General features: G+C 36.3%; 1 protein-coding gene across 3 annotated transcripts in view; it reads right to left on the bottom strand.

Moving 5' to 3' along the window:
- The window catches only part of RGS7BP (regulator of G protein signaling 7 binding protein), a 116,026-nt gene that overhangs the window by 8,094 nt on the left and 80,469 nt on the right, over window positions 1-27,463 (bottom strand). Inside the window, exons 4-6 of one of the 3 annotated variants that reach the window (XM_051991211.1) lie at window positions 13,040-13,187; window positions 9,371-9,441; window positions 7,449-9,047 (exon numbers count right to left, since the gene is read on the bottom strand). In XM_051991211.1, the coding sequence (XP_051847171.1) occupies window positions 8,992-9,047; window positions 9,371-9,441; window positions 13,040-13,187 (275 nt within the window). In that variant the 3' untranslated portion in view covers window positions 7,449-8,991. Of the gene's footprint in view, window positions 1-7,448; window positions 9,048-9,366; window positions 9,442-13,039; window positions 13,188-27,463 lie in introns of those variants that run through there. The other 2 variants (XM_051991209.1, XM_051991213.1) reach the window with 2 other exon arrangements.

Here is a 27,463-nt window from a genome sequence, read left to right as displayed (position 1 = left end):
GTTATGCCCTGGGATAATGACAGAACAGGCCCATAGACATTCTTGGATCTACTAAAACAACAACAAAAAAATGCTTACTAAGGTTCCCCACTGAAGAAAAAGAAGAACTAGAAAAGAGGAATTTACAAGTTATACTGTGTATCAAGACTTATAAGCAAGATTATGGCAAAACTTTATGACCAAAGGCAGTGCTCACATTGGAATATACTGCTGATTAATTCTAGAAATGCACAAGGATATTGAAAGTATATTAAAATTTGTGTCAAAAAACACATATTTGGTAAAGAAGAGCTTTTGGCTGCTATAAATATCCAAGGTGACATTTTAATATTAGAATTAGTCATTGCCTTTTTCTTACTTACTTATTGCCCTTACAAATTCATTAATTCATAAAACATTTATTGATCACCTCTCATGTGGAAGATATTTTGCCACATTTCTTGATAGAGCTTATCAGGCCTATGATGGCTCAGTATTTAGGCATCTTGTCTCCTTACCAAGGAAATTCTCTGAGTACCTGGGGTTTTCTCATCCTGTTATGCCCCTTTGCCATGTTGGACCCTTTCTTCCATCACTGAGTTCCTTCCAAAATCTCCATTTTGAGAATGAGTTTAGGTCCACCATACTTAATTCCCTTTCAGACTGAGGTCCCACTTATACAAGCTTTTGGGGTAGCTGTTTTATATAATTTTTGTTCAGGTACTAGACCAGCCTTAAGTTCTCTTGTAGTTCTGATTCTATGATTCCCTAACCCTCCCCTGAGGGTATATCATACACAACTCTCAGGCTTGCTCTACTTTGTAGTGTTATTTTAGAAATGACCCATTTCTATAGGGACAGTTAGGTGTCACACTGGATAGAGCATTGGCCCTGGAGTCCTGAGAAGCCAAGTTCAAATGTGACCTTAGATACTTGCCACTATGAGATGAGTGACGTTCAGCAAGTCATGTAGTCAGGATTGTCTTGCAAAAAAAACAAACAAACAAAAAAGGAGAAATAACCCAATTCAATTTCATTCAATTTAATAAGCAACCATTTAGCATCTGGACTAGTATACAGGCTAGAGATGTCCACAAACCCAACATGTACCTCACTAACTCAGACTAGCTCATCCCTTACTCTTATTGTTCAGTGATCCACATAAAGCAACTGTATAGTGTTGGATCTGCCTGAGTAGGCATAATTCTATGTCACAAGACTGTATTCAATATAAGTGATAGTCTTCTTATAGATAGTTTCTTAGGATCAGTTTAAGAAAGAAAAGAGGAGAAACAAATTCACCTGCTTATTTCCCAAAAAGTTATTTTATTTGTTTATGTCACTCATTGGAGGAAAAGAAAATCAGATTTTTCTTTTCCTCCAGTGAGTGAAAGCCCACAGTTCAGAAAGTGAAAACTGTTACCTGCTGTGGGTGCACCTTATCTCCACCTGCGTTTTTTTCCCCATATATATCAGCACAGAAATGTCTCTTCCTGATTCTTAGATCCCATTTTTAAATGATTACAAGGATGTGAAAAATAAAACACTCAATTCAATGTGTCAATGCTTATACTGACTTTGCCAGTTGCTCATTCTCTCCTAATAGAAAAATTACTTGGATATCATTTATATTGAATTGGTTTTGCAAACATGTGGTTTCTACCCCCCCCCCCAAAAAAAAAAAAAAAAACAAAACAACACAAACAAACAAACAAAAAAAAAACAACAAAGGATACTAACAGGGCAAGGACTGTTTTGTTTTTTACTTTATTTCCTTAGCATATAGCTTAATGCCTAGTACTGAGAAGTCTCTATGTTAATCCTTGTTAAATTGAAATCAATCAAATTTTCATCAACAATTCTGAACATGATTCTTGCTAGTCTCAGCAAAATGGAAAGGTCAAAGTTGCCCATCTTTGTAGCATGTAAGTCCCTTGTGGTTGCAGTTCTTGCCTTTGGATACACAGTGCCTAACATTAGAATAGGCACTTGATTTTTTAAAAACTGTATTCTAGATTTAATCTAGACACAGTTGGTGACAGCTCACTGAACAGAGCACACTGGGCCTGATGTCAAATCTGGCCTCAGGCGCTTCCTAGCTATGTGATCCGTGGTAACTCATTTAACCTTGTTTGCCTCAGTTTTCTCATTTGCAAAAGGAGCTGGAGAAGGAAAAGGCAAACTTCTCCAATTATCTTTGCCAAGAAAACCCCAAATGGGCTCACAAAGGGTATGATAAAATTGAAAAACATTCACAATAAAAAAGTAGGAACAATTTTCCTATTTCCCAAGGTAGATATTATCTATTGTTCATAGTATTCTATAACAGAATCAAAGAATCTTCCATGTAGGATAGAAAGGGGTCTTATAATGTCACCTTCTCATTTTACAGATGAAGAAGCTGAGGGTCTAAGAGGTTAGGGGGCATGCCCAAGATTTCACAGGAGGTTAGTAAGTATAGGGACAGGATTCAAATTTCGGGTCCTGCCCTCTTTTTTCCCAAGTCACACAGCTAGTAAGTGTTAAGTGTTTGAGGCTGGATTTGAACTCAGGTCCTCCTGACTCCAGGTCCATGCTCTATCTACTACACCATCCAGCTACCCCTCCAGCCTTCTTTCAACTGTGTTTACTAGAGAATCCTAAGTATGAACATGTGAATGTATCACAAACACCCCATGACATTACATTAATTGCCTCTGAATTTATGAGACTATGAGCCTGCCTTTCAGACTTGATTCATTTCCACAGACTTGTTTTGTTGAACAACAATGGACACTAAGAGAATGTTCACCCTTCGCTTTTCTCTTCCTCTGACCCTTGGTTAGTCACCTTGAGGGCTCTCTGCAGGCTGTTCTATTTGTAATCCATTAAACACAGCAAGACGGTTATAATTAAGAGAGCTCCCAATGGCACTGCCAATGACCCAGAATGTGGGACAAAGGAGGAAAGAGTCTGCTGGAACAGCAATGGACTGGGTCCTAGGCTCCATCAGTCCTGACAGGCTCATGGAGAGAGAGCAAGGACATCTTCTGTATCCTCACAGTCCTGCAATTTTTGGAGTTTTCCAGGAAGGAGAGATAGGAGGGGGAGAGAGAGCAAGAGAGAGAGACAGACAGACAGAGAGAGACAGAGACAGAGAGATAGAGATAAAGAGAAGGAGGGAGAGAGGGAGGGAAGAAGAGAGAGGAGAAAGGGAAAGCGAGGGGGAGAGAGAGAGAGAGAGAGAGAGAGAGAGAGAGAAGAGAGAGAGAGAGAGGAAGGAAGAGAGAGAGAGAGAGAGAGAGAGAGAGAGAGAGAGAGAGAGAGAGGAGAGAAGAGAGAGAGAGAGAGAGAGGGAGAGAGAGAGAGATTGCCAAGTAAAAGTCAAAATGGTTGGAATACTGGCCTTGGAGCTGGGAAGACCATCAAATACTTAAGAGCTTTGTGATCCTGAGCAAATTACTCAATCCCTCTCAGCCTTAGTTTCTCCATTTGTAAAATGAGGAGTTTATCCAGGTCTAAATCTAATGATCTGTAATCATACACTAATACAATGATAGGGATTCGGAGTATTTAGAAAGAGTGATGAGAGAGGGGAATATAATTTTGTGCTAGCCACTATCCAGAGCTATATCATGTAGGCAAAATTCAAAGAGGAAAACATATATGGCAAGCATTTCCTTTTCTTCCCAGCTCTCCTCTGTCCCAAACATATAGTTGGAGAGGAACAAAATGAAAGGGAAATAAAAACAGAAGAAAGTAGAGGGGGTTTCAGAAAGGGCTTTTACCAATTCAGATGCAGCAAAAACTCAAATTATGCAAAAAGAACCAGAATATTATTCCTGATCATTTTACTTCACCTCTGATCCTCCATGTGTCCCACCTTTGGCTTGTTTTGACCGTGTGATTCTTAGAATGTCTCAACCTCTCAGTGTTCTAGGCAGTTCTTTTAGACTATAGGCTACAGAGAAAGTGATGATCTGCAATGGAAATTCCCTATATTAGTAGGATCACATATGTACTTTTTATTCTCATACTTCATCTTTATCCTTATCCTTCATACAACAACACTGACCATGACAGTAATCAAGTGGCCATAAATGAATACAAGGAATGGCACAGGGTATAGGATCCATTTCTGGATCCATCCAGTTATTTCTTCACAATGGTATCAAATATGATCTCTAATCAATCAATTAACATTTATTGTCTTCCATGTGCCAGCACAATGCCATATGACTCCTTTCTCTGCCTAATTTCTGTTGAAAATGTTTTCAGAAAGACAAAAATAATTGCTGTTCCTTTACTCCGTCTAACCCATTTATATGGCCTCATGTCCCTTTCAGTTTGACTCTTTATCAGTAGATCTCTATAAATCATTTAAAGATATATATTGTGGTAGGAGTCAAGATGGAAGAGTATGAGATAGGACCCAGTTGAGCTCTCCCAACATTCCCCTACAAGTTACTTTAAAATAATGCCTCAGATTCAGTTTTGGAATGATGGAGCAAACTGCAGTATAATTTTCTTGCTTTCTTTATTTTATAACTTTTTTTTTCCTTTTTTGAAGATATGGCTAATATGAAAACATATTTTGTATAATTTCACATGTATAATTTATAACATGTTGTTTGCTTTTTAGTGGGTGGAAGAAGGGAGGGAGGGAGAGAAAATCTAGTCGGTGGAAAATAAACCCATTAGCAAGTCTACAAATAGGTCAACACATTGCTACCATACTCATTGATCTAAGCTGATATGAAAAAACAGGACCAAAAGGTCAAGTCAACTTTCATAGTTCCATATCATCGACCACTACTTCTATCCAAAAAGGGCTTATTAAATCTTACTCATCCTATTTATGTTTACTGTTACTCAAAGACAATATGCTTCCCTCTCTCCTCCAACACTGTCACCACTGTGGTCCAGATCTTCATCATTCATCCCTACATTATTGCAATAGTCTGCTGGTGGGTCTGTCTACCTCAAGTCTCTCCCCACTTCAATCCATTTTCCATTTAGTCAGTAAAATGATTTTCATAAAGCACAGGTCTTAATTATAATAAATTTTAGTGGTTTCCTCTTGCCTCTGGGAGCAAATACAAGATGTTCTGTTTGGCATTCAAAGCCTTTCATAACTTAGTCTATTGGGAAAACAACAGCAACAAGAGCAATAAGAAACTTGCCGGGAACGCTAGAAAACAGTTTGGCAGAAATTATGCTTAGACTATATATTAGTCCAAACATCTTGCTCCATATTTCATAATAATTTTAAATGGATATATGACTTTAATAGTAAAGCTCACAATGTTAAAAATTAGAGGGAAGCAGATAATATACCTTCCACAACTACAGGAAAGAGATATTTTCTTAAATAAATAAATAAAGAGGCAATTACAAAAAATAAAATAGAAAACTTTGATTACGTGAACCTGAAAGGCTTCGGTACAAATGATACATAATATATAATAGATATAATACATAAAAGATACAAAACGAAGTAGTCAAATAGGAAAAAAAATCTTTGTATCAATTTCTCTGACAGGGATATATTTAGATAAAGATGGATAGATAGAAAAATAGATCGACAGATAAATGATCAAAAACAATCCCCTGACAGAAAGTCACCAATGACATGAACAAACAATTCTCAAAATGAGAACTACAAACTATTAACTAAATGAGAGATCTAAATTACTCATAATAAGAGAGATTCAATTCAAAAGAACACAGAAGTTTTACCATGTACTAAGTGAGTTGGCAAAGATGATGAAAAATTGGGATGGCTAATGTTGTAAGGGTTATGGAGAAATTGGCACACTGATGCCTTTTTGGTAAAGTTGTGAATTGGTACCATCAATTAGGAAAGCAATAATTTAGAATAATGAGAATAAAGTGACTACAGTGTCATATCTTCTGACTCAGAAATTCTACTACTAGGCTTATACCCCAAGGAAGTCACTGATAAGAAGAAAGTTCTACTGTATACCAAAATATTAATAGCAGTAGCATTTTTTGTTTTAGAAGAGAATTGGAAAAAAAATAGATGAACATTGAATAGGGAAAGGCTAAACATATTGTGGTATATAAATGTAATGTACTATAAGAAACTACAAATATGATGAATACAAAGAAGTATGGAAATAGCTACATGAACTGATGCAGAATGAAGTAGGTGGAGCTAAAAAAAAAAACAAAAACCAAAATGCACATTGACCATAACAATGTAAATAGAAAGAACATACACACACACATCAAAAGTGAATGCTATAAAATTACAGAGAACAAATGACTCCAAAAAGAAATGTGAGAAAACACTCTCACCCCATTCCCTGGCAGAGATGGTATTTTTATAGGTATAGTACATTGTGCATATTTTTAGGCTTTTTCTGATTTGACCATTTTATATTGGAGATTTTTATTCTCTTCAATTTTTTTTGTCTTAAAAATGTTATTTGTCACACAGAATGACTATGGGAAGAGATAAATTTTGGTGATGTTAAAAAAGACCACCAATAATGTCATTTTAAAATTTTATCCCACATTTTCTTTGTATATATTGTGTATATTCTTCTACATGGTCGTGTTGCTTCTCCCACTAGAATGTGTAAGCTCCTTGAAGGAAGGGGTTATCTCACTTTTGTCTTTGTAACCCCAGTACCAGAACAGTGGTGGCACATGGTAGGGGCTTCCTTAATAATATTAGTTGATAAATTGATGATTGATTCATTACTGTCTTCTCTACTGCCCTTACTGCCTGACCATAACTGACTAAATAGGGAAAGTGCTTCAGTTCTACGGTCAGATGCTTAGTTTAAATAAGAGCTTTTTTCATTAAAATCTCGTGAAGTGTTCTACCACAGGACTCACTACAGAGAATTAAATTCATTCCTTCCCCCTCAAGCACTTCATCAGGAAAATGCTACAGGCCACCTAAGGCCCTTTACATTTTATTTTCTCCCTTACCCCTTCATGCTGCTCAGGCAAAGCTACTCACCCCTCTCTTCATCTGTTGTTCTCACTCCCACCTCTTCACCTTCTGTCACACTGCTCCTTCTGCCTGGAAGGCTCCCCTAGTTCCTGCCTGCCAAATTTTCTTTCCCTCACTAACAATATCACATCTTCCCCTAACTTGCATCATTCCTTAAGAGGAAAGAAAAATGATAGATTCTCTCTCTCTCTCTCTCTCTATCTCTCTATCTCTCTGTCTTTCTATGTGTGTCTCTGTCATTGTCTTTCTTTCTGTCTCTGTCTTTGTCTCTGTTTCTCTGTCTCTGTCTTTCTCTGAGTGTGTCTCTATCTCTGTATCTCTGTTTCTATCTCTCTCTGTGTCTCTGTCTGTCTTTCTCTAAATGTGTCTATTTCTGTCTCTTTCTATCTCTGTCTCTGTCTCTGATTTTGTCTGTGTGTGTGTGTGTGTGTGTATCTTTCTGTCTCTGTCTGCCTCTGTCTCTGACTCTTTCTCTCTCTCTCTCTCTCTCTCTCTCTCTCTCTCTCCTTTTCTCTGTCTGTCTGTCTGTCTGTCTCTCCCTGTTTCTTTGTGTGTCTCTCTGTCTCTCCGTCTCTCTTGCTATCTCTGTCTCTGTCCCTGTCTCTTTGTGTGTCTCTCTGTCTCTTTCTTGCTGTCACTGTCTTTGCCTTTTCTCTGTCCCTGTCTCTGTCTCTGTGTCTCTCTTGCCATCTTTATTTCTGTTTCTATCTCTCTCTGTGTCTGTCTCTGTCTCTCATCCTCAATGCCATTTTTATCTCAGTTCCTTTTTCTATCCAAAGCTGATTGATCCTCTTTCATTAAGAATGTCCCACTTTCTATACAAAATGGGCTACCTGTTATTTATTTATAACCTTTGCTTTTGCTCCTCTCTTGGCAAATATTTTTAAGAGCAGATTTACAAATCCATTTGAGGCTCGCTTAGTAAACAACTCTGAGATTTTCTTACATTTATAGATATTGAAAAATTGGTTGAACTGCTTTTGTTTTTAAGCCATAACTAACTATAATTGTGACACATTCAATTGAGGCAAGGAAGAGGTCAATGCTACAGAGGACAGTGGAGAGGCCCTGTTGACATAGTAGACAATCCCACTAAGAGAGGAAACAACTTATCCCTCTATGACATGGCCCTTTTGGAAGTGGGATTTATGCAGCAGAGAGAGGAGCACTATGATGGCATTGTGTTGTATTTTTGGAGCACTTAGACAGATATGAGTACATTTAAATATTTTTAGTAAGAGATCTTGACTCCCTTTAGCCATATTTATGTAATCCATTTATGATAATGTTTTTGATCCAATTAAGAAAAGTTTCTATTCACCTTTCACTAAATTGAAAGTGGAGTAATTAAAGAGAGAATAATTGATTTCAGGAAGATAATTTCTGTAAGCATGAGCTGATATTAACATTGTTAATGGCCTTTAGCAAATCAAAAATCCTAAATTATGTTTTTTCATTTTACTTTGCTGTGAAATTTTATCTTTTGTTCACACTGATAAGTGAAAAGTGGAAGTCCCTTGCAAGACAGAGTATTCTCACTAGTAGAGGAAACTCTCAAACTCTCTCCAAAAAGAAAGGCTTGCATGTTAATACAATGTCTCTGACAGATTTTGGCTAAAACAAATAGTTTTTCTTCCAAATCAGTGATGGCTCTGTTTTAAAATAATTTTCGTTTGTTTGTTCAGCTATCCTAACTTTGTTCCTACTGAATTTCTCTGGGACTTAATAGTGCAGAGCCTTGCATACAGTGGCCCTTAGTTACAAAAAGCTAATAATAGATCCCAGAATTGTTATAAAATGCTTTGTAACCCTTTAAGTACCATGTAAATTTAGAACATCTATGACAATGATGAACAATTCAAGTGGATGAATGGCATTTATCTCTTGGATCAGACAGACTTTACTTAAAATTCCTCCTCAAGCCACCATATTGACTATACCCCCAGAAGGTATAGGACCTGTTTTGTTCTTTTTGGATCTCCTATAGTGCCTAATATAGTGCCTTATACATACATATCTGTTTGCTTAAAAACTACCACTCTCCCCTACCACCTTTCCCTTTTCCCCACTCCAAGGTCATCTGGAAAGTTCTTCATCTTTGCTGCAAAAGGAAAACCAAACATATAGAAATTATAGATTTAGAGATGGAAGAGACCTTAGAGGGTTCAACTCTCTCATTTTACAGATAAAGAAAGTGAAGTCCATGCAGGTTAAATGACTTATCCAAAACAACTAGTAGCAGAAGTAGAATCTGAACCCAGCTCCTCTCATCCAAAAGCTTGTTATCTTTCCATATACCACACTGCCTTCTCTTAAATTCATTTTTACTTGGCTATAAAAAGCTTGAATTAACTCCTTAAAAATGAATTTTCAAGATTATTTTAGTGATAACATTTTCTCCCCTAGAGAAATGGCAAGACTCACCTTGATTTTTCAATGGTAAAGGCATAGTCTCCCTGAGTTTGCTTAAAAGGTTTTTCATTTCTCGCATGTCTCTGCATGAATGACAAACACATTGATGATAGAATTAGTCAGTGTAAGCTTTAAGTACAAATACTTTTAGATTTTTTTATTCACTTCTTTTAACAAACAGCTAGCCAGAGGTTCTTATTTTTGTTTCTTTTATGGACCCCTCTGATAGGCTGGTGATATCTATGGACCTCATCAGAATACTGCTTTTAAATGCATAAAATAAATCCATAAGATAAGCAAGTAAATCAGTTATACTGAGATATAAATTCCAGCTTCTTAACTTCTTAATTAACTCAACATTCTAATGCTCTTTTGACTATACCACATTGTTTAATTACTTCCTTTTGTATTTTAGTTGTATTAATTTCATTTGTGCAAAAGTCAGTTTCACATAATCCAAGTTTTCTATTTGATCTTTTGTAATTATATTCTTAAGAATACAATTCTTCCCTACAGTTGTGAAAGATATATTATGTTTTTCTTCTAATTTTTAAAGATATGATCTTTACTATTAAGATCATATGTCTACTTAGAATGCATTATGGAATATGGAGCAAGGTGTTTGGACTAATGTGGTCTAAGCCTAATTTCTGCCAAACTCTTTTCTAGTGTCCCTAGAAGATTTATTTTAGTTTTTTCCAAATAAGGAATTCTTTCTTAATTTATAGTTTCTATTTTATCAAAAGCTTGGTCATTGAATTCCATTGTTTTTGCCTCTCTATTGTCTCATCTATTCCACTGATTCGTTTTTTAAATGAATATCATGTGGTTTTGATGTTTTATAATATAGTTTATAGTCTTTAAGGGCTTACTACACCATTAACTTCTCAAGAGCAGGGCCATGAATTCATAAGTGCCCACAACTCCCATTTATAAATTTTCAATAAATAGTCAATATGTAATTTATACTGACCTACTTTTAGAGGTCAAAAAGGCCCTCAGGGATAAGAACCTGGGAAAATGGAAGAATATGATTAACTCCATGAGAATGCCATTCTATTTGTTCTCTTTGTCTTTCATGACTTTTATGAGGAAATACAGGATAATTGAGAGGTGGGGGGGCCAGAATGTCAATATTTATAGGCATATATTTAAAGTATATATTTAAAATTTTTCAGTTTTTTTTCAAATCCATATTTTTCCACAGTTTGATTTTTTTTTTTTAATGTAACCTCTGAGACTTATAGCTGAATTACACAGCTTTTGAATAGGGAAATTAATCTAGCCAAAGTGAATTTGGCAAGAAGCTGATTTTATTACAGTGGAGAGGAAGGAAGGAGGTAGGGTGGCAGGCAATGCTTGAACCTTATCGTCATCACAATTGGCTCAAAGAGAAAATAGCAAATACATTCAACTGGGTATAGAAATCTTTCTATAGAACATATATATATATATATATATAATATATATATATGTAGAAAACACGTATTTGTATGTGTAACAATATCTACATTTATCTACTTTTATATATAGTTACACATATATAAGGAAGTAAGAGGGAGGGGAATAATAGAAGGGTAAGAAAGACTGATAAAAGGTAGGATGGATTAGAGGAAGCAATGATCAGAAGAAGCTGATTTTATAGGAAATATCATGTAGAATTCTCTGCTTTTCCACTGAAACAAGAAATCATCCTTAATCATTTATCTGTAGAGTACTATCAATTTCATCAAACAGGTTCAGTGTTTGAATTGTTCAATTTTCGTGCTCATACAAGGTGAGAGTTTTACCAATAGCTCATAATTACCACACACACAATTTCTTCTATAAATATGGAAATTTGATCATTAACTTTGTAATTATATTACAGTTTTGAAGTAGAAACACAAATACAAATACAATTATGTCTTAACCTTCTAAAGCTAATAAAATAAAATGTTCATTACTTTGTTGATAATGCAATCCACCTGCAATACTCCGAACACATCTTACTCCCTGGAACTGTCCTATATTCAATCAAGTTGCTTTGTGCAACTTTGGGGATTACAGAACTGGACTATTTGGGTCGGAGGATCATATAGCGAAGAGCTGGAAAAGGTCTTTAGAGGCCAACTGGTCCAATTACCTCATTTACAGGTGAGAGAACTGAAGTGAAACAACTTGTCCAAGATCACAGAGTTAAGAGTTTGTATTTCAGCTCTAGTTCTCCGATGCTAAATCCAAAGCTGTTTCCTCCATATGGCTATACCTCTATCTATTAAGGGCAGTACACAGAATGTTTCTGTAGCAGAATGGGGGATGTTTAGCATCTTAATGAGACACATGGGAATATACAAGAATATGAGAAATACGGAATGTACAGGAATGTAAAAGACTAAAGAGAGGCGTCCAAGAGAGTTTGTTGCCTGAGACACAATAAGGTTACATACCTAAAGTCACACAAAAATTACAGGTTAGGGTAGGATTGAGTTTGTCTTCCTGCCTAATCCCAAGCCTCTCTCAGCCATGCTAAGATATGACTAGTAACATATCTATATGTTAAGTAATCTATACTACAATTAGGGGCAACTTGGTGGTTCAGTGGGTGGAGTTCTGGGCCTGAAATCAGGAAGATCTTAGTTCAAACCCACCCTCAGGTACATAGTAGCTATATAACTATGGATAAGTTAGTTAATCTCTGTTTGCCTCAGTTTTCTCATCTGTAAGATAGAGATAATAATAGCACTTAACTCTCAGGATTCTTGTGAAGATCAAATATGATAAAATGTATAAACCTTTAGCACAGTGCCTGGAACATATTAAGTGCTATATAAATGATGTTATTTCTTTTTGCCCAAATGAAAGTATCACTCACTTCCGGGCAGCTGAGTGGGTTAAGAGAAATAACTTCTTCTTGAGACAGTCAGGTAGTATAATAGATAAAGCACTAGACCTGGAGTCAGGAACACCTGAGTTCAATAGCTGCATGACCCTAGACAAGTCACTTAACCTGTCTCCCTCAGTGTCCTCAGCCGTAAAATAGGAATTACAAGAGCATGTACCTCCTGGAGTTGTTGTGAGGATCAAATGAAGTAATATCTGTAAAGAACTTAGCACAGTGCTTCACACATAGTAATTACTTAGTAAATGCCTCTTTCCTTTTCTTGCCTCTTCCTCCTATCTCTCAAAATGACTGCCATGGGGCATATGGGATACCTAAAATCTGGATATCAGCTAGATACAGCTTCATTCAGTCTTCTGAGTCAGTCCTGGTCCCTTTTCCTACCCTAGCCCCTCCCCAGCTCTTTTCCAGAGTAAACTAGAAACAATCAGGGGATCTCAATCCTACAAGAGAAATTCCTTCAATCCGTTTACCAAGAAAAATAGTATATTTTGATTTCCCTGGGGATGCCATAAGGTGTAGTGAATCCAGGGGTCAGGTTTTATCATTGGTTCTGATACTAATGTGCTGTGTGACTTTGGGCTAGATTCTTGACTACTCTGGACTGACAGTGTATCATCTGAAAAACAAGGGGGTTGGAGTGGGTAGATGCTTTTTGAAGTTTCTCCCAGGCAGGCTGAAGAAAAGTCTGCTTTTTGAAATGTGGACTAAGATGTCTCTGCCCTCTGTACTCTACCACACTATTATCTGGGAGATCAATTGTTCCCTAAATGCAGAACTTTTCCACTAAGAGCACTTACTTTTCAGTATTCTCAATATCCGTGGAAACCTGCCAGGAATGGTGCTGAATGTCTACTGGTGAAGATAGCGTATCTTCTAGAATGGGGACTTCTGGACCTTCGTCAGTTTTGCATTCTGGGCTCTTGATCCCCACTCCAGACTCCTTTCCTAGGGCAGGAAAATGTGAAGAATCATAAATATAAACTCAATACTAAGCATTAGTCTCTAAGAGGGTTCATACATTGGGTTGGAGACAATTGTCTTATTGTTATTGTTGTGGTTGTTGGGTCATGTCAGATTCTTTGTGACCTCATTTGGGGTTTTCTTCACAACAATATTGGAGCTGTCATTTCCTTCTCTAGCTCATTTTATGGATGAGAAAACAGAAGCGCATGGAATAACTGATTGCTGAGGAGCATTCATAGCTAGTATTTGAGACTGGATTTGAATTCAAGATGAGTGTTCCTGAATCCAGACCCAGCACTCTTTCCACGTACCTCCCAGCTGTACTGATCGTTAATTAATTAGTTTGTATGTAGAAACATATACCTGTATATAGATATATATCTATACATACACACAAATATATATGTATAAATATAATAACAATGTCAAAGTCAGTATGTATGTGTATATGTATATATGTATGCATGTATATTACTGGATATGTGTAAAGAGCTTCCAGAGAATTTTTGCTATCAATGAAGACATGTAGGTATGTATGTGTATATGTATACATGCATATACACATTTGTGTATGTTTGTGTGTGTATATGTATATACCATGAGTATTTATTAAGTGTCTACTAAGTTCAACACATTATGCTAGATCCTGGGAATACAAAGACAGAGTAAATCAGTCCCTGCTCCCAAAGTTCACATTCTTCTTGAAGCAGATAAAACATGTTCTCAGATAAGTACACAGACGATCTATATAAAACCAATAACATATAGTGAATTGGGGGAGGTCACTAACAGGTAAGTGATACAAAAATAGTCTCTTAAAAAATGTCTCGAGCTGAGCCTTGAAGAGACCCAGAAGTTCCAAAACATGGAAGTGAGGAGGAAGAGCATTATAGCCCCAGGGGCAGTTTATAAAATATTTGGATGCTGGAAATTGCAAGACATTTATAGAAAAAGAGCAAGAAAACTAGTTTGACTGAAATGTAAAGTAAATAATGCATAATCATTTTGGAAAGCTGGGCTAGAACCAGATTATGGAGGATTTAAAATGTCCAACAGAGGGGTTGTATTTTCTCCTACTGCAGAGATACATCAAAGTTTCTTGAGCAAAGAATGATGTAAAAAAACATATACATGTATTAAAGGTATATATAGTTCTTACCTAGATTATATATGTGTGCATACACATATGCATATATAAACATTGGTAAAGCAAAACCAACAAAACTGTTGAGAACTGAAAAGACACAATGTAATAACAGTATTAACTCGACTCAAACATAATTAAGAGCTCCTCAGAGAGCACTGGTATTTCTTCACTTGGTCTTGATGTATGAGATCAAGCTTGCTGCTTCTGGAGTAGCTATTTCACAGACCTAAAGGTATGAGAAAGGTCCTAAAACTCAGACACTGATGCTGCTGAAGCAGGAAGATGGACATGAGGCTTCTGTAAAGACAAGGACATTGCTGATTCCTTGAACGTCTCCTTTCCTCAACTGGTTCACCCAACAATAGATGTGACCCTGAAGATATATTCTGCTTCTTATGTTTTAATTTTTATGTCATCTACTCTGCTATGAGCATTTGTAAAGATAATCTGAGAGGGAGCAGTGTTCCAGAATGGAATGAAGATGGACAGGGAGTAAGGAAGCAGGTTCAAACCCTGGCTCAGATACTAATTGTCGTGTAATCTAGAATAAATCACTTCATCTCTCTGACTCTCAATTTTATCATCTAGGAATGAAGAGAGTGACACTAGATCAGTATTACCTACTGGCCAAATCTGGCCCTTTCCTATTTCTGTACTGCCCTTGAGCTAAAAATTAAAATAAATTTTTATTAAAATAAGAATTAAAGTTTTATAATATTTAAAAATAAATTAATTTTAATTAGTTAAAATTATATATACTTATTAATTCTTAATGTAATATATTATACATAACATGTCATATATAATACATATGCATATGTATATAATTAAAATAAATTCTTATCTCTGAAAGCCAGAGTTGGCTTGCTCTAGACTACAGAAACTTTAAAGTCCCATTCTGCTCTAATATTCAGTATTTCTTAAATTGGGAAATAAATAATTTATTTCTCAACTTTTCCAAGTAGTTTTACCAGTATTGTATAGACATGCCTTTAACAATTCTTGAAGAACTATAATATAAAAAATATATCTCAAGGGTAGATTGCAGCTAGAACTTGTATCATTTATTTTTAGTTCTATTGGTGCCTTTTGTTCCTACACTACAATACTTTCCCAATATTCCTTCCCTCCCTTACCTTGAACCATTTTTTGTAATAAAAACACTCAGCAAAACAACAGGAACTATGATTATATCTGATAATGCAACACTCTGTACTCCAAAGTACATTCAAAACAATCCCCTGATAGCTCACATTTATGTAACCCTTTAAGATTTACAGGTCATTTATTATACCCTGTGAAATGATGAATGTAAGGATTAGTTGTAACCATTTTATAAATAAGGAAATGTATCTCTACCAAGAAAAAAAAAAGTGTGATTCATCATCAAAAGTTTCAGGACCATGAATGGTCACTGCAATTATTCAGAATTCTGCTTCTTATCTCATTATTCTCATTCACATTTTTATAATCCTTCTACATATTTCTACTTATCTCACTCTTTAGGGAAGGTGGCATAGTAAAAAAGTGCCAGATTAGAGCCAGAGGACAAGGTTACAAATCCCAGTTTTGCCATTTACTATCTATGACACTTTAAGCAGTTACTTCATGTCTCTGGGTCTCTATTTATTTATAAACTGAGGATTTAAATGAGGGAGTTAGACTAGATCACCTCTAAGGTCCTTCCCTAAATTTATATATAAGCCAATGAGCACTCGTTCATATGTCTTTCCATGTTTAAGTTGATTCCTTATATTCATAATCTCTAATGTTATAGAGATTCATTATATTTTTTTAAAACAACTATTTTAGCCTTTTCCCCAAATAATGTGAACTACTAAGGGCAATATAATGTACCTCACGTCTACATAGTTCCCTCCTCTCTTGCTTTAGTGAGCTTATATTAAAAGAAATTATATTCAAAAAAATTAGAACAACAATCAACTACTCTCAGTCCCTAATTAGTATGAAAAATTCCTAATATTCAGTAGCAATCTGGCACACTGTCTTAATTTACATTTACATTTGTCTTATATTTGTTGTTTATTTGCTTTAGTTGTGTTTGATTTTTTGTGACCCCATGTAGGGTTTTCTTATCAGAGATACTAGAAGTGGTTTGAATTTCCTTTTCCATTTCATTTTACAGATAAGGACACTGAGTCAAAAAAGGTTAAGTGAATTGTGCAGTGACATCCAGCTAACAAGTGTCTGAGGCCAGATTTGAACTTAGAAAGATGATTTTTTTTATTTCAGACCCAGCACTCTATCTCTATCCATAGTATCACTTGCTGCCCTTGTCATAGTGTCTATACATTTCAGCAATACTAATATCTGTAAGCTGTTGCCCAATTATGAAATTGCCCAATTACAGGCTACATAGCTAAGAAAAAACTAAACAGAGTTGGGAAAGTACAATACATATGTGATGCTGAAATAAAACAAATAAATAAGTAAAAGGGAAAAAAAAAAAAAACAAGAGCACACAGCAATGCAATGCGTCAGTGAACATATGTAATGACATGTAAGACAAACATTGCAAGGGTAAGCATTGGCATTAAATCTAGGGGAGAATGTAAAGGTAGAGGGTCAATCCAATCAGTGATAACAAATTCAAATATAAACCTCTCTCTGTTCACTGCACATTGATTTAGAAAGCCACAGAATACCTATTTTCATTTATTTTCAAAAATATTTTAAGCTGACATTTTAAGTTAATACCTAAATGGGGTTCTGAATTTGATACCTCTTGATGCTAGGCTAATTATCCTATTTCACTAAAATAGATAAAAAATGTTACACCTTGATATATTTATCAGAAAAGATCCCGTGTTGATTTTCACAAGGGGTGAACATGAGTTAGATATTTCTCTAGCTGTAACAGAAAGTCTGTTCAGACTGGCTGAGGAACTTGGTCACACACTATGGGGCCTATATAAAACCATCAAGCTTGTTGGAAGAGTAGAATCAAGTGGGTTGGCAGTGAAGACAAGAGACTGTGCCAGCTAAACCCCTGAGAAAGAATCATTAGTGGGGAGGAGCAAAGCCCAAGGAAGCAGATTCAGTCTTCTGCCCATCCCCCTTGGCCTGAGGGGCATCTGAAGGATGCAGGCTGTTACCTTAGCATCCGAGCAGTGTCCCTGAAATGGCTGATGACAGATATAGTGCACACTGAAAGCCAAGAATAGACAATAGAAAATCAAATTCAAGTCTCTATAAAGAACCTAGAAAAAAAGCTACACCCCTAAGGAAAATCTTTTGAGAACTCCAGCAAAAGGGTTCCAGGAGCAGCAAGTTCCCCCTTAATCACTTGTCCTCATTAAGCTTGAGCCAACATTCCCCTGGACTCTGTATGAACTGAAGGACTTTTTTTTTTTTTTGGGGGGGGGGGAATGCATGTACCATCTGTACAAACAATATCCCTGTAGTAAGTACCCCTTTCTAAAAGCTAATAAAGTCTGGTTGACTTATGCAAAATGATGACAGGGCAGAGAACACATTGTTAGGAGTTTGGAACTATATAGTACTAGAAAGAGAGCTCCCAGACTATCAGAGTTAGCCCCTAGGGCCTGTGGGGATGTCGTGGCTGTGTTCTGGGGATCCACAGTATATACATGCATACATAAGTATGAACATATGGATGTATGTGAGAGCACTTGGCACAGTGAATGGAGGATCAGAGCCAGAATCAGGGAGACTCATCTTCCCAAGTTCAAATCTGTCCTCACACACTTACTTTCTGTGTGACCCTGAGCAAGTCACTTAATCCAACCATAATCAGTAAGAAGACCAGTAATACATCATAGTCAAGAACTGACTCAGGCTGTGGTAGCTTATGTCTGATATTGGAATAAAATGAGACAATTTCAACAGTTAACAAAAGAAGGTTTATAGTCATAGTATAGAGAGGACACTTAATAAGTTTGCCTCAGTTTCTTCATCTGTAAAATAAGAAAGAAATGGCCAACCATTCAGGTCTTTTTGTGAAGAAACCCCAAAATGGGGTCAAGAAGAGTCAGATATGACTAAAAACAACTCAACAATAACAACAACAAAATCTACATAATTATTATGATTATATCCTTAACCAGACTACATTGGGTGCTGCCTTAACAGCAATAAAATAATTAACATTTAATTCTCTGAGAGAGTTAAATTCTGCTGGGAGGCAGAGTAGTATAGCAGAAAGAATGTTAGCTTTTGAGTCAGATGACCTGTTTTTAATTCTGACACTCCCACTTCCTATCTGTGTGATGTGCAAATTGTTTAACTTCTTGGTTTCCCCATTTATAAAATGAGAATGTTGAACTATATAGCATCTACAGGGTCCTTCTGGTTCTAAATCAATTATTTTATGATCTCACTACATCTTGCTATCATGCCTTCTAAACTATGACACTGCATTAGTCAGCAGAACAATAAGACATCCGAGGCACTTTTCCACAAAGCTATAGAAAACAAAGCAGGTTTCATTGATTTCATCAATCAATTCATAAAAAACAATAAAAAAATTCATAAAAAAAACAAGTTGGTTGATTAAGGTCACTTGACCATAGAATGTTACTTGTGCTTGGCTGTGGAAACCACCTGGGAATTATTTTCTGATTATGTGGTCTACTATGGTGCTGAAATTAATTGCACGCCTAATTCAGCACAGAACAAGCATTTCATAATTGTGGAGTCTTGACCTCATAAGAGTATTTGCAACTGGCCTCCAGGCAGAGCACAGCAAGATTGTGTAGCAGTCACCAGCACCTCCTGGACAGGGCTAGCCTTAGGCTTCGGACACTAAAAGGAGCAATGAAAATCTGGGAAACCAGGTGCTGCCTGTTTCAGTCATCAGCTTCACTTTCTTTTGAATCTCTGAAAGTCAGGGTCGCCCAAGCATTTACATGACATCTGTGTTATATTCCTATAGATAGACTATGCCAAGGATATGGATATTTCTGTGGCATGGGGATATGGTTGACAGAACAAGGAGGGAATGATGGATCTAAAGCCTACCATTTTTAAGGTGTAAATTTTATAATTTTTTCCTGTATTCTCACAAAGGGATCCAGATGACCATTGTCAGTAAGAAGACTAGTAATACATTGTAGTCAAGGTCCGACTCAGGCTGTAGCAGCTTAAGTGGATATTGGAATAAAATGAGACATTTGTAGGTTATTCAATAGTTAACAAAGGAAGGTTTATAGTCATGGTATAGAAAGGACCCTCAATAAGCATATAACAAATAGAGTATTTCCCATTCCCCCACTTTTCCCTCTTTATGGACATCACCTAGTCATAGGACAGGCTATGGTTACTCAAGTGACTTTGGGACATTCACTACGTGTAAGAGTTGAAAACACATAGGTGGGCTTTTTATGTCCTTAAATGAGGCAAACAAGAAGCAATATTAGTTACTCAGCATAAGCCTTAACTCTCTTCAGGGGTCCTCAAACTTTTTAAATAGGGGGCCAGTTCACTGTCCCTCAGACTGTTGGAGGGCTGGACTATAGTAAAAACAAAAATTTTGTTTTGTGGGTCTTTAAAGAAACTTCAGAGCCCTGGGTGAGGGGATAAATGTCCTCAGCTGCTGCATCTGGCCCTCGGCAGTAGTTTGAGGACCCCTGCTAGGTCAATTAAGTATCACTTCAATTAAGTGTTGGTGACAACTTCTTGTTTTTTAGGGGGAAACACATCCAAAACTAGCCTAAACTACATGGCAAGAAGAGTGAAAGGGGGAATTCTGACAGATATGTTATCACATCCCATTCCTTGGTGGAAAAGTCCTAAAGATCTTTTAGAGATTCTCCTACTATCAGAATGTTTTTAGGGATAGACAACCGAAATTTTGTGAATTCAAGAAATCTTTCATAAGCAACATTGGAAAAAAAAGAGAGAAAAGAAATAAATATTAAAAAGACAGAATAAAACAAACAAACCAAAACAAAAAAAAAACTAAAATGTAATGGTCCCCTGGAAAAATGATCAAATATGGAAGAGAATGAAGATGAGAAATTTTAGACTTTAGAAACATTAAGTCCTGGATCTCAATGTTCTGGTTCATGTAGTAAGTCAAATGCACATCTTTTGCTGTTCACACTGGGTCACCCAGTAAAAAGTGATTACAATGAGCCAGAGAGCATCAAACTCAGAATTATAGCACAGATGATGACATATCCAGCATAGTCAATGATTTTTCATCAAAACATAGGGTCATCTATAGAAAAGTAGCTAAGAAAATAGCACATTTTCTAAGGAAACCCCTGGGTCAGAGATCTTATGATCTATGTGTCCCTGTCTTCATCAGCATCACTTTTCAATTGTATTGTTATCAGTCCTATCCAAGCCCTCTGGTTTCACTGAAAATTTAAACATCACAAAGTCTGTTTCAAACTATTCAATGTATTATACCAGTTTACATGCAACTTTTTTTTTATGCTGGCTATTCTTTCTATTTTCATCTTCTAGCACTCACTGAGTTAATTTAGAGTCATCATTAAGATTCACTGAAGGGGTTCTTTTTATTCCATGAGAAAGGCTCTTGATACAAAGTGTTATGATATTATATGTGGATGCTCAATCACCCTATGATCTATATTTGCATCACCTTTCTCTCACTTAACCACAAAATGAGCTATCAAGTCTGGGGAGTCCAATTTCAATGGGCATGTTCACATCAATAACTACACAATAGTTAAGATGCTATAGTGTATAGTGTGCTGGGCCAACAGATAGGAAAAACAAGAATTCAAGTCCAGCCTCCTGTACCTACTAGCTTTGTGACACTGGGTAAATTGCTTAATTTCCCTTTGCCTCAGTTTCTCATTTGTAAAATGAGAATAATAGCTACTTCCCAGGATTTTTGTGACAATCAAATGAGATAATATTTGTAAAGTGCACAGTGATTGACACATAGCAAGTGCTATATAAATAAATGCTGGCTATTTATTTATTTGTTTGTTTGTTTTTCTTGGCTTGAGTTTTAGGCCATTCAAGTCATGTGGACAATTTTCTTGCCTTTGGAGGTAGAAGTAGCTTAATCTATGTGCCAGGAAGCTGGGAAATGCAGACAGATAATGATCCAATCATTCAGGCACCATTACTTCTGTTAGTTTTTTGAAGAAAGATTATGTCACTTTTCATTATTTTATTCCAATACTGAGCACATGGAGATACACATCCCAGGCTTCTATTCAAGATTTTTAAGTAAATTAAATTAAATATGTATGTGAACATTTCTCTTACATTTTTTACATTCTTTAGAAGTGGTTTCACAACTGTGATCTCTATTATTCTGACAGTGCCTAGTTAGGAATTAACATAAGTATTTTAAATAAAGGGAAATTGGAACACTTCCTTAAAATCCCTCATTATATTAGTTAGAACTAAAATTTTGGTCTGTGGACTCTCTGACAGTCAGAGATCCTAGGACATTATCCGTAATTATGTCCTTGAGGATTGACTAAAAATGGGACTGATTTGTAATATTTCATCTCTGTAGCTACCATAACTGAATCAGTCCATGGCATGTGTCTAATCTACGACATTGATGTCACCTGGATAGTACCTAAGGTGAATGGTTGTATCTATGTAGTCATTTTCTACACCTCCTTCTTTTTCTCTTTCTCTTAATCCTCCTCTCCCTTGCTCTCTTTTGATTCCTTATTCCATTCTTCCTTTTCTATTTCCTAACTTTGCCCCCTTTTTATGTATTAAATCCACAATGGAACCAGATAGTAATTTTATTGGGAGTACTATTTTAACCCTGAGTACTCAGGGTTAAAATAGTGACTGACTCTTTCTCTCTTGGAAAATCAGCCTCAATTTAATGAAATTCATTCAGACAAAACTAAATCCTTTCTGGACTCAGAATTCAATAGTGCTTTTAGTGCCTAATTGCTGAACACCAAATTGTAATTTTCTTGAGGGTAAGAATATGTATTCTGTGTCCTTTAAATCCCTTACATGGCTTTGAGAATACAGTGCTCTGAACACACTAGATACTCACTAAATTCAGCTTACTGACTCACTGTGAAGGTTGTCCTTTTGCCCAAGTACTAAACATGGGATGCAGAATCCCCAAAGTATTTCATCACCTTGGTTGACATTCTCTGACTTTTTCATCCTCCCCACATCATAACATGGATGATAGGTAGAGCTTTGAGGAATTATTATCATCAATGTGACTTATTCACTGCCTTCAAATCATGCTGATTCCTGGTAATATATGCACTGAAACGTAAGGCTCTTTTTGTGTATTTTCTATAATGATGTCTTCCATTTCTTTGTGAGCTGTTTTCTCCCTGTCATCATGCTCTTATTGCATTATAAATGTATTTTAGTTTTTGTGATGCATGTTTTTTTCATTTGACTCAGATATTCCTTTATACTGTTCCTGTAACTCTCTTAATCAGATGTTGAATCCACTGGGGCCTCTGTAGCTAATGCTCTTTTCACAGGGCCTGAGTTCATTTTGTATTTTCCAGGACTCTGATTTATTTGTTACTTATTAGACCATCTTGGTCTTCCTTGGTCCCAGTAGGTTTTCAATTGACTTCTAACTTTGTCTCGGCAAATCTCCATCCTTTCCCTGCTGTGATTACATTTCATTTACACAATATTATGTGTGCATTTGTCATTATGGCACTGAAGTATCTTGGGGAAAGAAGCTCATGTTTTCATGGGCACTAGGGAGAAAAGAGAGGGTGGAGATACTCTCAATGGAGCTCTATTACTTGACATGATAAGCTGTCTCAGAAAAAGGGAATATAGCCAGACAGGGACAGAGTAATAGGGTATAGCGAGAAAGAAAGAAAAAAAGGAAGGAGAGGTAAGTGATGAATTCATCTGGGAAAGCATAAAAATAATAATTGACATTTGCAAAGTCATTTAAAGCTTCCAAAACATTCTATTTCATTTGTTTTACAATGACCAATGAGACTGATGCTGTAGGTACTTCTTGGGGACAAGAATATGTTTATTTTTCACATAAAGAAACTGAGCCTTAGAGAAGTCAAATGATTCTTAATGTCAATTAATAAAGGTATGAAGTAGGAGTTGAACAAAGATTTCCCTGAGTCCAGCTCTCTTGTCTACCATTCCAATCATGTCAAACTGAAAGAGAAATACTAAACCATATGTAAGGATCCCCACTAACTGCATATTGACTTAGATGTTATATATTTGCTAGTGTGTTTATTTTTATTTTCTTAAATTCATTATTTTCATTATGCTCATTAGATTTTTTCCAATTACATTTCAATCAGTTTTGGGAACACTGAGAAAGATCAAACCATAAGCCATTTTTTTAGTACTATGTTACATAACCCCTTGAAAGGGAAGGTGTCAGGTTAAACAGTAGTGCTCTAACCTGTGGGATTACTCCCTACAGGTACAGATGCAGCCTTATTTGCAGGCAATAGAGGATGAGATGAAACAAGAAAGGTCAAAATCAAGATTGCTGTATCACCTGATTCCTTTAGAATCCTGACCATGATATGAATAAGATTCACAATCCCACTTCTTATACAGCATGCAATTCAATACAACAACATTATTAAGTTGTGTGTGTGTTGGGGTGGGTAGAGAAACTGCATGTATCTTGAAAGAGTAAAGAAAAATGTAATGCTCACTCTGAGGTACACAGGTCAACTAGCATCATACACCAGCTTTACTCACACTTTATTCGAGGCACTGCAGATACAAAGACAAAAATGGAATAATTCCTACCCTCAAGGAGCTTAAAGTCTGGGGTGAGGTAGTATATACTGGAAATGTAAAAATAAAATTAATACTAAATAAATACACAATATATTGAGGGGGCATTAATAACTGAAGAGAGTGGCCAGGATGAGGATGATTCCTTGTTCCTGAATGAATTACCTTTAAGCTGGGTATTGAAGGGACTAAGAAAAAGAGGTGAGGAGTACACTGCTCCCCAGCTTGCCTACCTGACTTTCTATCATGCAGCAAAAACCTCTTCATCCAGGAACTTTCACCCAGGATTTCTCCCATGGAAAAATAGCCTCCATCTCTACAGCTCTCCCTCCACTTGTTAGGGGCCTTGAGGAACTTCCATTTTAAGGAGCCCATCCAGGCTAGTCATATCTTCTATCCTCTCAAATCTGTACATCTGATTATCTGCCCTTTCTCTGCCATATCTCTTACTCTGCCCCCATCCCCTTTCAGCTTTCTTTTACATATTAGAATATAAGCTCCTTGTTTATGTTGATATTGGGGCCCATGTCATAGTAGGTGAAGCACTAGGCACAGGGAGAAGTAAATTCAAATTTGCCCTCAGACCCTTGTTAACTATGGACTGTGAAGAAGTAATTTATTTTCTCTTTGCCTCAGTTTTCCCATCTGTGAATAATAACAGCACCTCCTTCCCCGGTTTATTGTGAAGATCAAATGAGACGATAATTGTAAAATGTTTTGAACAGTGTCTGACACATAGAAAATCCTATTAAATATTAGCTATTATTACTTCCCAGGGAGATATTTGTAAAGTGCTTAGCACCATGTACCTGACACATAATAAGCACTATAGAAATGCTATTATTATGATTCCCAGGGCTCAGTACAGTGCCTGCACATAGTAGGTACTATATAATTGATCATTGTTGCTACTTTTATTATTCCCAGGGCTCAGCACAGTGCCTGGCACATAGTAAGTGCATAACGAATACTTGCTGATTGTAGCTGTTGTTGACTATGTTCCAGGCAGGGTATGCAAAGGCATAGAGATGGGAGATGAAGGGACATGTGGGAGGAATAGCCAGAAGGTCAGATTGGCTAGAAAGTGGTATGTGTGAAAGAGAGCAATGTGTAATTAGTCTAGAATGAGAAGCTAGAAACAAATTGTAAAGGTTTGCAAATGATAGAGGAGTTTCTACTTTATACTAAAGATAACAGGGAGTCTCTGAAGTTTTTTTGATCAGAAGAGTGACAAAGACAGATCTATGCTTGAGAATCTTTGTGTGGCAGCAGTCCGAGGGAGAGTTTGGAGAACGAAGGCACTCAGAGGAAAAAGAAAATCACTGCATAGTTCTTCAAAAACCATTTTTTTTTTTCTGATATAGCTTAGCCTTCTTCCCTAAGTATGGATTTTTGCTCTACATTATTGTAATTGAATTAAATCAGATTATTGAATTAAAAATTTTATACACACAGTAAGAAAGAACCATTTTAACAAATTTTTTCTTCATTTCTTTGGCAATTCTTTTGATCTTGTGAAGTACCAAATGCAGTCCAGGTAGACCATGCCAATCAGGCTTATTAGACCTTGACAACTCAGCAGGACAATATAGGTAGAAAGGAGGGAGCTCCACTGAAGCCATCATTAAGTGCTGAGGGTAATTATCATTTCCTTAATTGGCAGAGAAGAATTATAATCATCACAAATTCTAATCTTTCAGTTCCTAGACTGGTGCTCACTTTAAACTTGATTCAAAGACTTTTTTTCCCCTCTAGAAACTATTCATAAGTCAAAGAGTAACTACCAGGGGCCTTTGTTATATATAAATGGAAACCTTATATCATAATCAGTTTGAGGTAGTCTAAATAAATTTTATATACGCTCTTACCCATAATGAGTGGTGTCTATGAGGTAGCCGAGACAAAGGAAATGGACAGATTATCATCACTTTACTTGATTTTTCTCTCTGTTTCAACATTGCTTCCTATCAACACTTTTCCCAGAGTAACAAGTAACAGAGACAAAGAAAATGGACAGATTATCACGTGACTTGATTTTCTCTCTTTGTTTCAACATTCCTTCCTACCAACATTTTTTTTCCTCCATTTTCCCTACCCACAAAAAGCCACTGATGAATAGTAGGAGGCAATCTTTTTCTGGGTTAGAATGCTAATGAGCAAGGGAAAGTAATAATAATTGTTGTTCAGTCATTTTCCAGTAGTGTCCAACTCTTCATGACCCTATTTGGGATTTTCTTGAATTTTTTTTTGGAATTTTCTTGGGAAAGTGATTTGTCATTTCCTTTTCCAGGCCATTTTACAGTCCATTTACAGATGAGGAAACTAAGGCAAACAGGGGTAAGTAATTTGCCCAGGATCACACAACTAGTAAATGTCTGAAGTTGGATTTGACCTGAAATTGTGCTGACTCCAATCCTGGCCTCTATTTACAGGGTCACTTAGCTACCCTAAAATGAGGATAAGGAACAATAATTTCCCTGGAGCTTTGGGTGGAGCAGCTTATGAAGGTAATCATCAGAAAAATTCCAGTTCTACTTGTTATGACCTTGTATGTTTTGTTATGTGACCTTCACCTCCCTTGGCCTTGTCTCCATTTCCTCATCTGTAAAATAAGATTCGTTAAGATTACCTTGAAGGGACTTTCTAACTCCAAACCTCCTAAAACTGCTTTCCTGCTTTTTGGAAAATGAAGATATCTTTTTTTTTTTTTTTCATTTAGAAAACTTCAGAGTTTATCACAATGTGAGAATTAGAAGGAATCTTAGAGATCATTTATTCTAACCCCGCTCCTCCCCTCCATTTACAGATATTGGAAACTAAGACTCAGAATGCTCATGTGATTTAAATAATTAAGATCACACAGTGAATCTGTGGCAGAAGGGGGAGTCAAATTGAAGGCTTTCTCTTATACCTTTCTGTCTCCCTAGCTCTGACAAGACAAACTCTTTAGCATCTTACAAGTTCTTCCTAATGACTAACTTTTGCCCTTTATTATAGCAGTGAAATGAGATTTTATTGTTGTTATTAAATAGACCGGAGAAAAGGAAATGGTCATCAAGGCAATACTGCACCCTTTCAAAAATAGATTTTTTTTAGGAGGAGGGAGAATAAGAAGAGTAGTTCTCCCTTCTAAATTGTAGTTTGATTTCCAGCTTCATTTCTCATTGTCCAAATAAATTTTTCCTTAATCACAGATTTTTACATCTCTCAATCTGTAACATTAGCAGGATTCATCTTCCTTACCCTTAGTTTTTTGTTGCTTTGTTTGCTTGCTTTTATAAAGAAGTGTCGATAATTCAACTGGTAGTGAAAGATTATTTTTTTTGAAGTTGTCCAAGTTGTTTCACCACCTCAACATTTATGAATTAAAAACCACCCTCCTCTGAATGTCTTGAAGAAGCTGCATCTC

This window comes from Antechinus flavipes, chromosome 1, assembly GCF_016432865.1.
Source record: "Antechinus flavipes isolate AdamAnt ecotype Samford, QLD, Australia chromosome 1, AdamAnt_v2, whole genome shotgun sequence".
Classification (NCBI taxonomy): domain Eukaryota; kingdom Metazoa; phylum Chordata; class Mammalia; order Dasyuromorphia; family Dasyuridae; genus Antechinus; species Antechinus flavipes.
Note: the sequence above shows the minus strand (reverse complement) of the source record. Positions and strands in the feature narration are given on the sequence as shown.